The sequence below is a fragment of the Engraulis encrasicolus genome, chromosome 24 (genome assembly GCF_034702125.1).
Source record: "Engraulis encrasicolus isolate BLACKSEA-1 chromosome 24, IST_EnEncr_1.0, whole genome shotgun sequence".
Classification (NCBI taxonomy): Eukaryota; Metazoa; Chordata; class Actinopteri; order Clupeiformes; family Engraulidae; genus Engraulis; species Engraulis encrasicolus.
The window spans coordinates 43,885,786-43,900,785 of NC_085880.1; the positions used below are offsets into that span (position 1 = coordinate 43,885,786).

General features: G+C 43.2%; 1 protein-coding gene across 1 annotated transcript in view; it reads left to right on the forward strand.

Moving 5' to 3' along the window:
* Positions 1 to 15,000, forward strand: part of LOC134441358 (CUB and sushi domain-containing protein 1-like) — a 617,842-nt gene that overhangs the window by 512,576 nt on the left and 90,266 nt on the right. The window contains exons 41-47 of the mRNA XM_063191634.1: positions 53 to 169; positions 5,245 to 5,454; positions 8,590 to 8,778; positions 10,501 to 10,678; positions 11,265 to 11,410; positions 12,293 to 12,373; positions 14,623 to 14,736. Coding sequence (XP_063047704.1) covers positions 53 to 169; positions 5,245 to 5,454; positions 8,590 to 8,778; positions 10,501 to 10,678; positions 11,265 to 11,410; positions 12,293 to 12,373; positions 14,623 to 14,736 — 1,035 coding nt within the window. The remainder of the gene's footprint in view (positions 1 to 52; positions 170 to 5,244; positions 5,455 to 8,589; positions 8,779 to 10,500; positions 10,679 to 11,264; positions 11,411 to 12,292; positions 12,374 to 14,622; positions 14,737 to 15,000) is intronic.

The following is a 15,000-nucleotide window of genomic DNA, read 5'->3' on the forward strand; positions in this document are numbered from 1 at the left end:
CTTTTTTTTCTTCTTCTTTCTCTTCTTCTTTTTCTTTTTTTTTTCATTTCAGCGAAATGTGGCGGCACCCTGTATGATCTGGCCGGTGTGGTTCTAAGCCCTGGGTTTCCAGGAAATTATCCGGGGAATCTGGACTGCACTTGGAGAATATTACTGCCCGTGGGATATGGTAAGGTTGCAGAGCTGGACTGGACTGGACTGGACCAGCCCAGGCATTAAAGGGGTATGCCACTATTTTGGGGCTTATTCCAATTGGCCAGGGTTTATAAAGGTGGTAAAGTGTCTTATTTTTCATGTAAGCCGTTGTCTTGCTTTAAGACAAGTTAAAAGAGGGAGCATGTCGCTAAGCTAGTGAAAGTCAATGGATCCGTGTAGCATGCTACATGCTACAGGTACAGTGATCCATTGACTTTCACTACCTTAGCTACATACTCCCGCTTACCCCTTTAAGGTTGCAGGGCTCCACTGGCCATCTGTCATAGTGGGCATTTCCCAGTGGGCCCCTCACCCTCGTGGGCCCTCCGGGAAATTTGTGGCCCGGTCTCTAAGGTAAAATTTCAAAAGAAGAAGAAAAAAATCAGCCCCTGATGACTGTCTGCCCATCGGGAAATGCCCTGTATGCCAGATTACCAGCCCTTTGTTGAAATCTCAACCAAGATCATTTGGCTATTACGCGAGACACTCACCTCTTTGACTCAGGTCCTGGGACATTACAGGCTCTCTGAGTTCAATCAAGAGTTCCTTTCCAACATTCAAAGGAGCTTTCATAATGAGTTGTATAAGCATCTTCTTATGAAAAACTGTAATTTTTCAGATGAGACATGATTTTGAATAATGTGTCGGAGTCAATTTAATACTTGACAGCTGACCTACAGGTGACGTGGCAAGTGTACTGCAGGGTAGTCAACCATGCCTTTGAACTAATAGGCAGGCGATTCTACTGTAACTCTGTTTTGAATTCAGAATGAAACCTGCTTGATCACACTTAGTTAAATGCCTATGGCCATCCGTGATACTATGTGAGATGTACTATAATTGGAGTGGTAATATTGTCTTTCATGAGTCGTCCCTTCACAAGGCTAATAAGATTTCCCTCCGTAAATTACATCATGCGATTTGTGTAATGACTGCGAGCTGGAGTACCATGATGTATCACCATTCTAGTAGACGATTGAGGCATCAGAGGAGATTCTTCATCTTCTTCCTCCTCATTTTCCTTTAAAGGGGTATGCCACTATTTTGGGACTTAATACAGTTAAAATCGTTGGCTGGGGTTTATAAAGGTGAGGTGGTAAAGTGTCTTATTTTTCATGTAAGCCGTTGTCTTGCTGTAAGACAAGTTAAAAGAGGGAGCATGTTGCTAAGCTAGTGAAAGTCAATGGATCCGTGTAGCATGCTACACTGCTTAAAGGTGCACTGTGTAATATTTTTAGCAGTTTATTTCTAGAATTCATGCTGCCCATTCACAATTGTTACATTTATCATGAATACCTACCACCTCTTTCAAATTCTAAGTATTCATTATGACTCATTAATGATCATACATGAAAAGGGTGATCTTCTCCATTGTCCGCCATTTTGAATTTACAGAAATAGACATTTTTAGCTGCAAAACTTACTGTACTTGAGTCATGCTCGTAAATATTAGTTCATTAGTAGGCAAATATTCATGAAAAGATCAAATTTGGTAGTAGACATCACAGTTTGAATGAGCAGCATACAGTAATTGAAATACCTCCTCTGGCCACCACCCTACACAATGCACCTTCAATGTAGCGTCTCCACAGGGGGGTCTCCCCTCGGCCTAAAATAACCACAGGACAAGGATGTTCACAACTAGTTTTAACCAATCAGAACACTTCAAGGAAGTGTTTCTCAACGTTTTTTTAAGGCGAGGCACCCTTTCAATTCATGAAAAATTTCAAGACACCCCAAACCAGCAAGCCGTAACATGGCATCGCATCCGATACCACACAAGCTTACAAAAGTAACGTCACACGACCTACGTTAGAAGTTGCAGCTGACTGGGGCGACCTATATTTACGTTATTGTGCATGAATGGCAGATGAAAGATTCCACTGACTAGCATTAACTTATCAATTTAGACAAATGTGTATTATATTACATCATTTTATTTATCAGCCATGTTTCCGTGGCACCCCTGAAGGGGGCCCATGGCACCCCAGGGTGCCCCGGCACCCCTGTTGAGAAACACTGTGGTAGTGTATGCCCATTAGCACCTCCCTGTAAATCAAGGTGCAGTTCGGTCTCACAGCTTCTTGGAATACTTCCCGACAGTTAAAACTTAGCTATATTCAATGGGCGAAACATCTAAGGGGCGAAACATCTAAGAACAGTGGTCCCCAGATGATGACACTGCAGCTAGCAAATAAGGCACCAGCGGAGGTGCTGCAGGCAAAGCAGGAGAACACTTACCTGTATAAAGAGATATGATAATAAATATATTCAAAATGTGTTTTTTTCGGCAAATAGTAGAAACAAATACGTTTGGGTAAGACCACAACACAGCTTTGTGTAAGCCATTCAGAAAGTTATTCACACCTGTCCTGCGCCACAGACATAACATACTCAATTTTGAGCATCAACAACTAGAAAAACAAAAAAACATTGCCAACAACAACTACACAGACAAAAACAAAACACCAGCATCAAATCCAAAACCAATTTTCTGCCTTATCAAACCAGCTTATGCACAGGGAGAAGAGATCATGTTTTGTATTGTGTAACACGCAAAATCCATTAGCATTTACTCTTAACCACATTCAGATTTTTTTGCTCCTCATTGTTCAAAACACAAAAACAAACTTGAGGCCAGCACATGATGACTATTTTCATGGCAGGAAAACTCATTCAAACTTTATTATCCACGGAGGAATTAAAACTCCCACCACTGCAGCTCATGGGTAGTCATGGGTAAGCAGTTAGGGCGTCAGACTTGTAACCCAAAGGTTGCCGGTTCGACTCCTGACCCGCCAGGTTGGTGGGGGGAGTAATTGACCAGTGCTCTCCCCCATCCTCCTCCATGACTGAGGCATCCTGAGCATGGTACCGTCCTGCTGCACTGCTCCCTTGGGGCGCCTTTGGGGGCTTCCTCCTTGCACGGGTGAGGCATAAATGCAAATGCATAATGCATATGCATAAATTTCGCTGTGTCCCGTGTGCATTGTTCACTTGTGTGCTGTGGAGTGCTGTGTCACAATTACAATGACAATGGGAGATGGAGTTTCCCAATCAGGCTTTCACTGTCACTTCATTTTCCTAGGATGCAGTCCTGTATGTGGCCTGTAGGTCTTCAACTTCAACTTTCAACTTTTCAACTTTATTGTCCCCAGAAGGGGCGATTAAGTGTGCAGCAAGACATACAGTAAGCACATATAGACAACAACAACATATATCACACAGGACAGACATTAAGTGCAGTGCTCAGTAAAAGGTTAAAATGACCATAAATACATTTCTGTCAGAACCACTCTAGTCAAAAATGTGACGGAAAACAGAGATAAATTCCAGAGGCTTTATTTCTGAGTGCAAGTAATTTGTATTTGGCAGTATGGCTCTGTTCGGAGGAAGTTCCCAGCTTTTCTATGAGCTCCATGGAAGCCAAGACAGGGAACAGCAGTATCCTCAGGTGCAGTGCCTTCCATTTAGCTGGAAAGACTACATACCCCCTAGAACAGAGCAAGCAACAATGACAACAATATGACATTGTTTAGCAATGACCATTTGGTGGAGCAGGGGGGGTGGTGGGAGCAAAGCGAGCAGCAAAAAGAGCAGTGGCAGCAACACAAAATCTGGTGGTTTAAAAGAGGCGCCCCAAATGCCAGCATCCAATTGCAAGCAGCAGCTTATTAACCAAGGTGCAGATCATTTGTGGACATCTGTATGGGTTGGGTCGGTGACAACCAATGAGCGATGGGCGTGTTGACTACGTGGTCTGCCAGAACTAGCGCAATTTGCTCGATTCAAATTACGTTAAAATTAGATAAAAACCACATCATAAATAAATAAAATAAATAAAATAAGAAAAATCATCAAACCATAAAATGCCGACTGGTCTACTGTATATCGTGTGTTGCTGGGAAAATCCTTTTGCTGCTGTAGATCATGAGAAGCAAATCATTAATATTGTATGTAGTTGCATGTTCTTCACATCACTCAGCTGTCAAACTGAGTGTAAACAGACGGTTTTTGAGATGGGAACACGTAATTAGTGCACCAAAATACTGTGCTTACATCCAAAACATGTTGTCACTGTCAGTTTGAAGTGTTTATTTATTTATATGGACTATGTATGTGCTGTATGTATTAATCGATTGATTGTACACACGTGACACACTTCTGAGCCTGTTTCCACAGGAGTTCTGATGTGCACTGCATATGGGTCAAAAAAATTATTTTGTACTCAGACGTCAGATGGCGCAACCGCCTCTAATGCCCACAAATTAATTAGTCATTGGTGGTTGATATGTTGCAATGAATATGCTTCTTAGATAGTCCACCAAAAACTAACAAACAGAAAAAATCCATACAATAGTGGCACGGGCTGTCGTTGCGCCGCCCTGACGTGTGCTGCTGCTAAAACACCACTGACCTAGCCAGGCTGTGCACTCCTGGTGACGCAACACTTTCAGCGTTGCAACTAGTCAGGTCAAGAACATTTTTTTTTACGGGAACTCCTCCCACTTTGTTGGTAACCAAACAGATATAAGCATACCAAGGGAGGCGGGTCAACCACGCCGTTTGGGAAACGTTAATTCTTATGCTCTTAGTCAGACCAAGTCTCGAAGAGATTTGAACGTCAATGATAATCAGGCTACACCGACCCATGTACTGATTGTTGACAGAATGTGCAACGCAGTCTCACCCCAAGTAGTCAATTTCTGACTACCTTGGACCAGACTGCAATTTTTGACGTCTTGGGTATTCCTTCCACGTCACATTTTGACTATGTGGCCTAACCCTAAACCTATTCCTAAACCTAACCTCAATGACGTTATGCTTCCACAAGGGGGCGCCTTTGAGGACATAGTCAAAATGTGACGTGGAAGGAATACCCAAGACGTCAAAAATTGCAGTCTGGTCAAAGGTACTCAGATATTGACTACTTGGGGTGAGACTGCGTTGCACATTCTGTCAACAATCAATACAGTACTTGGGGTGAGACTGTGTAGGAATGTGACACCCCTCTGTTTCCTCTTCTTGCACCTCCTCTTCTCTTAACAGGGGCTCTGATCCAGTTCCTCAACTTCACCACCGAGGTCAATCACGATTTTTTAGAGGTGCGCAACGGCCCTCAGCACAGCAGCTCCCTGATTGGCCAGTTCAGCGGAACTCAGCTGCCACCTGATCTCCTCAGCACCACACACGAGATCGTCATCCATTTTTATACCGACCACTCCCAGAACCAACAAGGCTTCAAGTTAACATACAAAGGTGAGTTCATGACCTTTTTCTCCCATCCATGTGGGTGAAAGGAAGGACGGTCCTCCACAGTCCTTTATGTGATTCAGACGTGCTAAAGTGTATGTTTTTTTAATCTCTAAATACTCTATCAAATAACAACAAGTATGTGATAAATATGATTTATTTTCTGCAATTTCTGCTGGAAGTTCTATCTTCATTATTTTGAGGGAGGACTTTCCTCAATGGGAGAGTCACCATTAGTTTACTATATCTACAATTTCCTGCGTTTGAGTCCTGGTTGAGGTTTCTTATATGAAAGGCTTACAGTACAGTATGTTTCCTTGATACATTGGATTTTGCTTTACCACAACTGTGGTAACTGAAAAGAAATAGTGCTGCTGGGAATGAGTCTTTTCTTTCCTCTAATGATGGTGGAGCCATAAACCTGTTGGGGAAATGATACTGCCCTGGCAACACCCGCCCGGCTGGAGTCTTTTCAGCCTAACTCCACCAACCAACTGGGTCAATAAAATGTGAGAGAAAATGTCATTACTTCGGGCTTTACTGGTGGTCAAAGATTTAGAAGCGCTAAAGTATGTGTTTTCATTGCTAAATACCTACCAAATACTATATGAGTATGATATGTATGATTTATTTTCTGTCATTCCTGCTGGATGTTCTGTCTTTATTATTTTGTGGGAGGACCTTCGTCCCTTTTCTCAATGGGAGAGTCGCCATTGCTCATTATGTTACCATTTCTACCATTTCCTGCGTTTGAGTCCTGGTTGAGGTGTCTTATATAAGAAGCTCACAGCATGTTTCCCTGAGGCATTGGATTTTGCTTTACCACAACTGTGGTAACTGAAAAGAAATAGTGCTGCTGGGAATGAGTCTTTTCTTTCCTCTAATGATGGTGGAGCCATAAACCTGTTGGGGAAATGATACTGCCCTGGCAACACCCGCCCGGCTGGAGTCTTTTCAGCCTAACTCCACCAACCAACTGGGTCAATAAAATGTGAGAGAAAATGTCATTACTTCGGGCTTTACTGGTGGTCAAAGATTTAGAAGCGCTAAAGTATGTGTTTTCATTCCTAAATACCTACCAAATACTATATGAGTATGATATGTATGATTTATTTTCTGTCATTCCTGCTGGATGTTCTGTCTTTATTATTTTGAGGGAGGACCTTCGTCCCTTTTCTCAATGGGAGAGTCGCCATTGCTCATTATGTTACCATTTCTACCATTTCCTGCGTTTGAGTCCTGGTTGAGGTGTCTTATATAAGAAGCTCACAGCATGTTTCCCTGAGGCATTGGATTTTGCTTTACCACAACTGTGGTAACTGAAAAGGAATAGCGCTGCTGGGAATGAGTCTTTTCTTTCCTCTAATGATGGTGGAGCCATAAACCTGTTGGGGAAATGATACTGCCCTGGCAACACCCGCCCGGCTGGAGTCTTTTCAGCCTAACTCCACCAACCAACTGGGTCAATAAAATGTGAGAGAAAATGTCATTACTTCGGGCTTTACTGGTGGTCAAAGATTTAGAAGCGCTAAAGTATGTGTTTTCATTCCTAAATACCTACCAAATACTATATGAGTATGATATGTATGATTTATTTTCTGTCATTCCTGCTGGATGTTCTGTCTTTATTATTTTGTGGGAGGACCTTCGTCCCTTTTCTCAATGGGAGAGTCGCCATTGCTCATTATGTTACCATTTCTACCATTTCCTGCGTTTGAGTCCTGGTTGAGGTGTCTTATATAAGAAGCTCACAGCATGCTTCCCTGAGGCATTGGATTTTGCTTTACCACAACTGTGGTAACTGAAAAGGAATAGCACTGCTGGGAATGAGTCTTTTCTTTCCTCTAATGATGGTGGAGCCATAAACCTGTTGGGGAAATGATACTGCCCTGGCAACACCCGCCCGGCTGGAGTCTTTTCAGCCTAACTCCACCAACCAACTGGGTCAATAAAATGTGAGAGAAAATTTCATTATTTCGGGCTTTACTGGGGGTGACTCAAAGCTTACCCCGGCAAAATTGACCCTGAACCTGGTGATTGTTAAATATGGCTTATCTCCGTTTGATTGTCAAATTTAATGTGAGTGAGGATTAGCGTGGGGAATAATGAATGTGGCCTAATTACAGCAGAAATCAATCAAGCGGCCCCGTACGGTACGCTACGGTACAGAGCAGAGCACTGAGTCTGGACACATGAGTCCTGTGTCATTTACTCAGCCGTGCCACTGCATCTCCTCCGTAAGCTTGGCTTGCTCACCTCACCTATGGATTTTATTATTTTTCTATCTTTTTATATTCTCCACAGTATTGTGAGAATGACTCCGTCCGGAATGACTCACGCTATATTGGTGCATTAACGCAGTGGAATGACTGGACATCCATTCCATAGGCTATTGTTTGCCTCCGCCTTGTATTGTGTCTCTTTCTCTTTTTCGCCCCTTTGGGTATTTTTCACCTTCTACTTCCACACTTTATTTCTGCCATGCCAATGAGAAACAACCTAACGCATGGCCATTAATAATTTGTCAGTTAAGTTAGTTTTGTCATTTCAGGGAGTGCCCCACAAGGCTTTGACAAATCATTTTGATCGTTTCATTGTGTTGGGGAATTTCTTCGTGACATTTCACAAAAAGTAACCAATTCATACAGGAACACAAACCTGTCGTCAACTTAATAAAATGAAAAAAAAGTTATCTGAAGTGATAAACATTCTGGAAAAAGAGAAAGTGTTAAGAAACTATGTCATTCTGACTGGCAAGGTCCCAGCAGTTCCTCCTCAGTGTTTCTCATTCTCCTTTTTTCTTCCTGCCAGCACTTTTCTTTTTGCCAGCCAGGGTAGGTCTGGATAGTGAGCTGCTTGCCCATTGTGTGTCCCACCTGATGAATAAAAGATGAATTACCTTCAAAGTTAATGCAACATGTAAAGATACAGGCCTCTCTCTTTTTTTTGTTGCAGAACTTCCCCCCCGTCTAAAAGGAACTGATACCGGCACTGGGCACATAAGTCTTCATGAAGTTTTATCTCTTGGCTGTCTGGGGCTGCCATCCTCATTGTCTGACTATATTTGAAACTGTTAATCTCTCTCTCTCTCTTTCTCTTTCTCTTTCTCTCTCTCTCTCTTTTGTTTCTTTTTTTGCACAGCGTATGAGCTGCACAATTGCCAAGACCCGCCCAAGTTCCCCAATGGATACATCATCAGCAATGACTACAATGCAGGACAGTCCATCACCTTTGAGTGTTTCCCAGGGTATGTCTTGGTTGGCCACCCCGTGCTCACATGTCAACATGGAATCAACCGGAAATGGAATCATCCCTTCCCACGCTGTGAAGGTAAGGGAACACAGACAATACAAAAAGAACTGGAATGCGGCACGCGTACATTCCATTTCATGAATCATACAATCTCAGGGCTGGACTGGGGTACAAAAAAAAAAAATAACGGTTTGCCATTTTTGGTGAAGACCAACCCCGCTCACAGCCCCCTACTTTTCTACAATATTGTGACCAGCTCAGTACATTGTCTATATTAAAGGTGGATCAATGGGCTGCTGTATCTTAATGTTGGGGCATTATTCTAAGGGGGAAGAAAAAAAAAAACAGGAAAAAAACAAAAAGTACCAGCCCCTGAGGACTGTCAGCCCACCACCAGGAAAATGCCCTCTATGCCAGGTGACCAGTCCAGCCATGTCCAATATCATGTCCTTGTCTCCTCTGTTCTTGCCCCTCCTCCTCCCTTGGAGGGAAAAGAAGAAACGAGGGGATGATAGAGGAATAAATCACCACGTGCTACAGACCTGCTTCCACTGCCTCCTGCCTCCCTCCTCCTCATCTCACCTCTTCATGTAGTATAGAGATGCCCTCAATGACATCACGCCTCCAGGCAGGAGAACAGAGGACGCACTATAGGGGATTAGGGGAACCATCTGAATGATAGATCTTGAGATACAAACAGTATAAAAATGGAACATAACATGGTGATTGAACACCTAGCTGAAACCAATCTCAATGAACGGTCAATCTAGTTTGAAATACATTTCAAATAAGAAGCGGATAGAGCTATTTACTGTCCTCTGTTTTATTGTACTTTACTTCTTGATTTTAGGCAGGTCTTAGAAGCTAGCTTCTCGCCCGAGTCTTTATTCCAGAGGGGGTCTGTGGTGTGTAGCCGGTTGTTTTTCTGCGACTGGCCTTTTAATTCTCACTCTTTTAAAGAAAACTAGTGAAGATGTGCAACTGGGACCTGTGCTAAACGGCCACCTTGATCAGCAGTGTGTAAGCACTGTTGTGTGAAGGGGAAGAGAAAAAAAATCTGGGCCCTGAATCGATCAATACCCACCTCACCAGGAGCGGATATAGCAATTTTGGGGCCCTAGGCGAAATATAAACATACGGCCCTTAAAAGTCATTATATAGACATAAAATTCTGTGTTTTAGTGTTTATTTTAGTGTTTTTTTTTCTCATATATATCTTCGATTACTTTACATAAGTGACAAATTAAGACGGAGCCTTTTTTTTTGTATGCGCCTACTGCGACTGATGGGGCCCCTATGGAGGACAGATTTGGTCGGGGCCCTAGGCAATTGCCTAGATTTGCCTAATGGAAAGTCCGCCTCTGCACCTCACATTATCTTTGGAGCCCTTTCTCACTCAGCCGGAACTTCTTTCCGCTGGTAGGATTTTCCACGGGCTTGTCTGCATCAGATTAACAAATAAACATCAACACGGCTGTGACAGACCTTGCTAGTGCCCCTTTACCTTTTGGCAACCTACACACAAGTGAAGTGTAGTGTTTCAAAGTTGTACCCATCATGTCCAGGGTAACGGGTAAAGGAAGACGTTGTGAATGAGGTTAACATCTATTTCTCTGTTATTATTATATTGTATTCCATTAAGTTCTATTCTATTCCATTTTGTTCTATTTTATTCTATTCTATTCTATTCCGTTCTATTATATTCTACTCCATTACTTTCTTTTCTATTCTATTCTATTCTATTCTATTCTACAATATTTTTTTTGTCCCTCACGCCTATTCTTTTGCTTCTTTTTGCAGCTCCTTGTGGCTACAACGTCACAGCCATAAACGGCACCATCTTCTCCCCTGGGTTTCCAAATCACTACCCGGACTCTCAGGACTGCACCTGGTTCATTACCGTTCCACACGGCCACGGGGTCTACATCAACTTCTCGCAGCTGGAGACGGAGCCTGTCACCGACTACATCGCTGTGTGGTATGTAGAAAATACACCAGAGATTTGTTAGCAATGCTCACGTCTATGCTGCTGCGTGCTGACCTCTCACTGTATGATGTATTCTTTTAAATCATTTGGAAGTAAAGGGAATACTAGACCATTGGTTGTCACACCTCTTCTTCTGAATTGGAGAGAGCTCAGTGTAGTGTAGTGAAGTGTAAAAATAAGCTGTTTTCATGGTAGAAACTACCCTTTGCTTAAACGGATGAGAAATGTGTGAAGCGATGGGAAAATACACATAATCTTCCCCTCTCAGAGTAATATACGTTATTAATCTCTCAAAAACCCATTAAAAGAGTCGAGTAGTCAAAGTCATCAGTTTAGCTGTTTTCATTCAACACTATTATAATGGCCTCATATGAAAGTCAGCAGAAATCCTGCTCTGGGTTTGAGAGTAGAGAGTAAATCAATTCCCCCCCACCCCAAACCCACGGTGAAATGTTGGCCCTTATTGCTTTGTTTAATGCCTTCTTCTTGTGAGTTCCTACCAGCCGTACGTTGTAATGCATTTTCAATGTCTGACTGGCGATGCCTTTTGTATTGCATTGTTCATTCCACCATCCAGGGATGGCCCGGACCAGAGCTTCCCTCAGTTGGGGATTTTCAGCGGCAACACGGCTCTGGAGTCGGCCTACAGTTCTTTCAATCAGGTCCTTATCAAGTTCCACAGCGACTTCTCCACCAGTGGCCTCTTCGTCCTCAATTTTCATGGTTAGTTTAGTCTCCAAATGAAAAATGAAAAAAGGTTGAGGCTCCCGTCTCCTCCTCCTCCTCCTCCTCCTCCTCCTCCTCCTCCTCCACCTCTTTCAAAAAAAAAAAGATAAAAACGAAATAAATGCAATGCATGCTTCAACAAACCTGCTTGTGAAAAATACACTTGAAATGTGAAATTTATCTTGTGTTTAAAACATGTGCACTGTTATGAAAAAGAAACACCATGACACTGTTATTTCATGCCTTTTCAGAATTCTGGTGAGGATTATTTTCTGTTTGATAGAAAGTACTCTTTTACTCTCAAGGAAAGTTTTACCCATGAATAGCCTGAACATTTACTGTATGCTACGGTATATACAGTACTATATGTGTGTGAATGAATGGTGCCAGTACAGGCGTAGGCCTACTGTAATGCTAGTGGTTTCGTATGATGCCCATGCCCCAGTTTTACAGTATATTACCGTACAAAACAAATTGTGGCTGTATTTTGTAAATGCTTTTTAGGTGCTTATCATAATGCACTGACTCTTACTCAGAGTATAATGCACTGTATTTATAGCTGAAATATTGTACAGTATTTTGAAAACATAGCTATTTTCACAGAGAAATATAACAATATTTTGCACACACGCACACACACACACACACACACACACACACACACACACACACACACACACACACACACACACACACACACACACACACACACACACACACACACACACACACACACACACACACACACACACACACACACACACACACACACACAAACACACCGACACACACACACAAAATACCATGCACATTGTGCTCTCTCCTTTTCAATGTGTGATGATGAATGTTTTTGTCACCCGATTTTAATGCTCCCAACAGCTTACCGTCTCAAGAAATGTCCTTCTCCTCCCCCTGTCGAGCATGCGGACGTCTTTTACGAAGATGAAGATTATGAAATAGGTATGTGTCTGCCCAGTGGCGGAACAATTGCACACAGGACCCCAGGGCAAGACACTGATAGGGCCCCCCATAAGGCCATAATAGGGCCCCCACCATCAATATGGGAGGGCCCCGGGCCCCGGGGCAATTGCCCTGCTCGCTCCCCCTATAGCGCCGCCCCTGTGTCTGCCGTCACGTGTAGGATGAAGATTATGAAATAGGTATGTGTCGGAACAATTGCACACACACAGGGCCCCAGGGCAAGACACTTATAGGGCCCCCTATACAAGTTGCCAAGCTCACAATACAATAGGTCCCCCACCACGAATACTGGAGGGCCCAGGGCAGGTGCCCTGCTCACCCTCCCTATAGCTCCACCCCTGTGTCTGCCGTCATGTGCAGGATGTTCCCTGTGATTGAAGCTGTTGGTGTTGTCAGGATGGGCTGCTTTGTCGAGATGAGCTACCAATACTGTAGTCTGTTTATACAGACCAAACCCTAATCCATAGAGGCTCATAGACAGGGCCGCTGCTGACAGCTTTTGCTGGGCCCAGGACAAAGTCATCTGATCCGATTCTGGGCCCCCTATCTCCCTGGGCCCGGGAAAACATGCCCCTTTTTCTCCCCCTGTCGGTGGGCCTGCCTATAGATGCCGTGGTATCTGAGCTCGATGCGTAGCTCGTATCGACACTCCACAAGCTGCACAATGAAAGCTGGCATTGATCCAGAACAAAGCCACACCTGATCTCCATCACACCTTTTCCATATGCTGCTTACCTTCTGGGCGGTAAACAACAGTGGCGGAACAACTGCACACAGGGCCCGAGGGCAATACACTGATATAGCCCCCCCACAAAGGTCACAATAAGGGCCCCCACCATCCATACAGAGTTCTCTGGGCCCCGGGGCAAATGCCCTGCATGCCAACCCCCCCCTATGTTTAGTCCCGCCCCTGGTGTGAAACTATCCAATCTTGGCTCTGGTTTATTTTGATTCTCACAATCCGATGCAGACAGAGGCGCATCTTGCCACCAGGCAAGGCAGGCAGCCGCTTGGGGCCCCTAGATAATGAATAACAGCCCACACTTTACCACAGTAGTGGCCATTTTGGTTCAAATGTTCATTTCTTTGCATTTTCGCTTGGGGCCCCACCTGACCCTAGAATCGCCTCTGGATGCAGAGTAATGAATGAAGTGCAGGAGAAGTGAGGAGAATAAAAAAACATAACAGCTGATATCCTGCTGTTCTTCATATCCCTTCGTTGGTGCAGGGCTCATTTTCTGTACCAAAGACACTTATTGTCTCACAGCGGCTTGCGTACATGGTGAAAAAAAAAATAAGTAGAAGTGCAAATTCAAACTTTGATTACGCTGCAGTAACAAGAGAAACTCCAAATTACCGTATGTCTTAACTTAACCCATTGATGTCTGATGTTGCATTGTGCAACATTGGCCCTGGCGCCTGGAGCTGCATTACGCAACATTCAGGCTCATGAGATTTGAGACAACTTTATTAAAAATCTCTGTTTGTTTGAGATGAATGAACACATTCTAATGAAAGATGAGGATCTTAGCGTTTAAATGCAACTTGTGCATACAAGTGCATATTTTTGTATGTGCTTCAGAAGCTGAGATATTAGGATATTAGGATAGGCTGAGGGCAGCTTTTCTTAAAAAGGGCCCAGGCATTCAGCACCCTTTTTTTGCAGGTGCCTTAGGCGTCAATGGGTTAAACAGAATGTACAGGCAGAATGTGCAGGCTGTACATGTAGGTGTACAATCGCAATAATATACTGTATGGCCAATGTTATTGCTCTCATCAGTATTTCCATTGTATTTCATCAGTGTTTCAATTTCAGCAATCAGTATCTCAATTGTTTCCCTCATCTCAGATAACAGACTTGCTTGTTTACTTGCTCCATATTCCACCAACAAAGACATTATATTTATATTCCACAGCTATGACAGGAACACATAGGTTATACGTAGCCTTTAGCATTTTGCATTTACTTACAGTATATTTCTTAATCTTTTGTAGGCTACTTTATAAAATAAGTTGATGTGATCTTGTATCCAATTTGTATTTCACCAACTATGATACTGTACGAAAGCATAATTTAGCCTTTAAGCATTTTTAGCAGTGCACTTCAAATTCAATTTTAAAGTCAATTGTATTCTACCAACTATGACAGGAAAGCATTTAGCCTTAAGCATTTCTTTCCAGCAGTGTGCCTCACTTCACATTGCCCCGCTCTTCCCAATGTGTTGCAGGTGACGTGGTAAAGTACCACTGTCTCCCAGGGTTCACGCTGGTGGGCTCGGACGAGCTGTCCTGCAAGCTTAACTCTCACCTGCAGTTTGAAGGTCCACCTCCCACGTGCGAGGGTAAGTCTAAATCACACTCCTTTACTTTACAATGCAGCGGTTCCCAAACTGGGGGTCAAGACCCCTGGAGGGGGTCATGGAGGTACAGAAGAGGGGTTACAGACCAAAGGTACTTGTATGGTTAACAGATGTATTTGCTGCTTTGTCGATTATATTAGCAGACAAACTATTCATAGAAAATCTAGCAATATATATTTTTAATATATATTTTTAGGGGCTTTTATGCCTTTATTTGACAGGACAGTTGAAGATGGTGACAGGAAG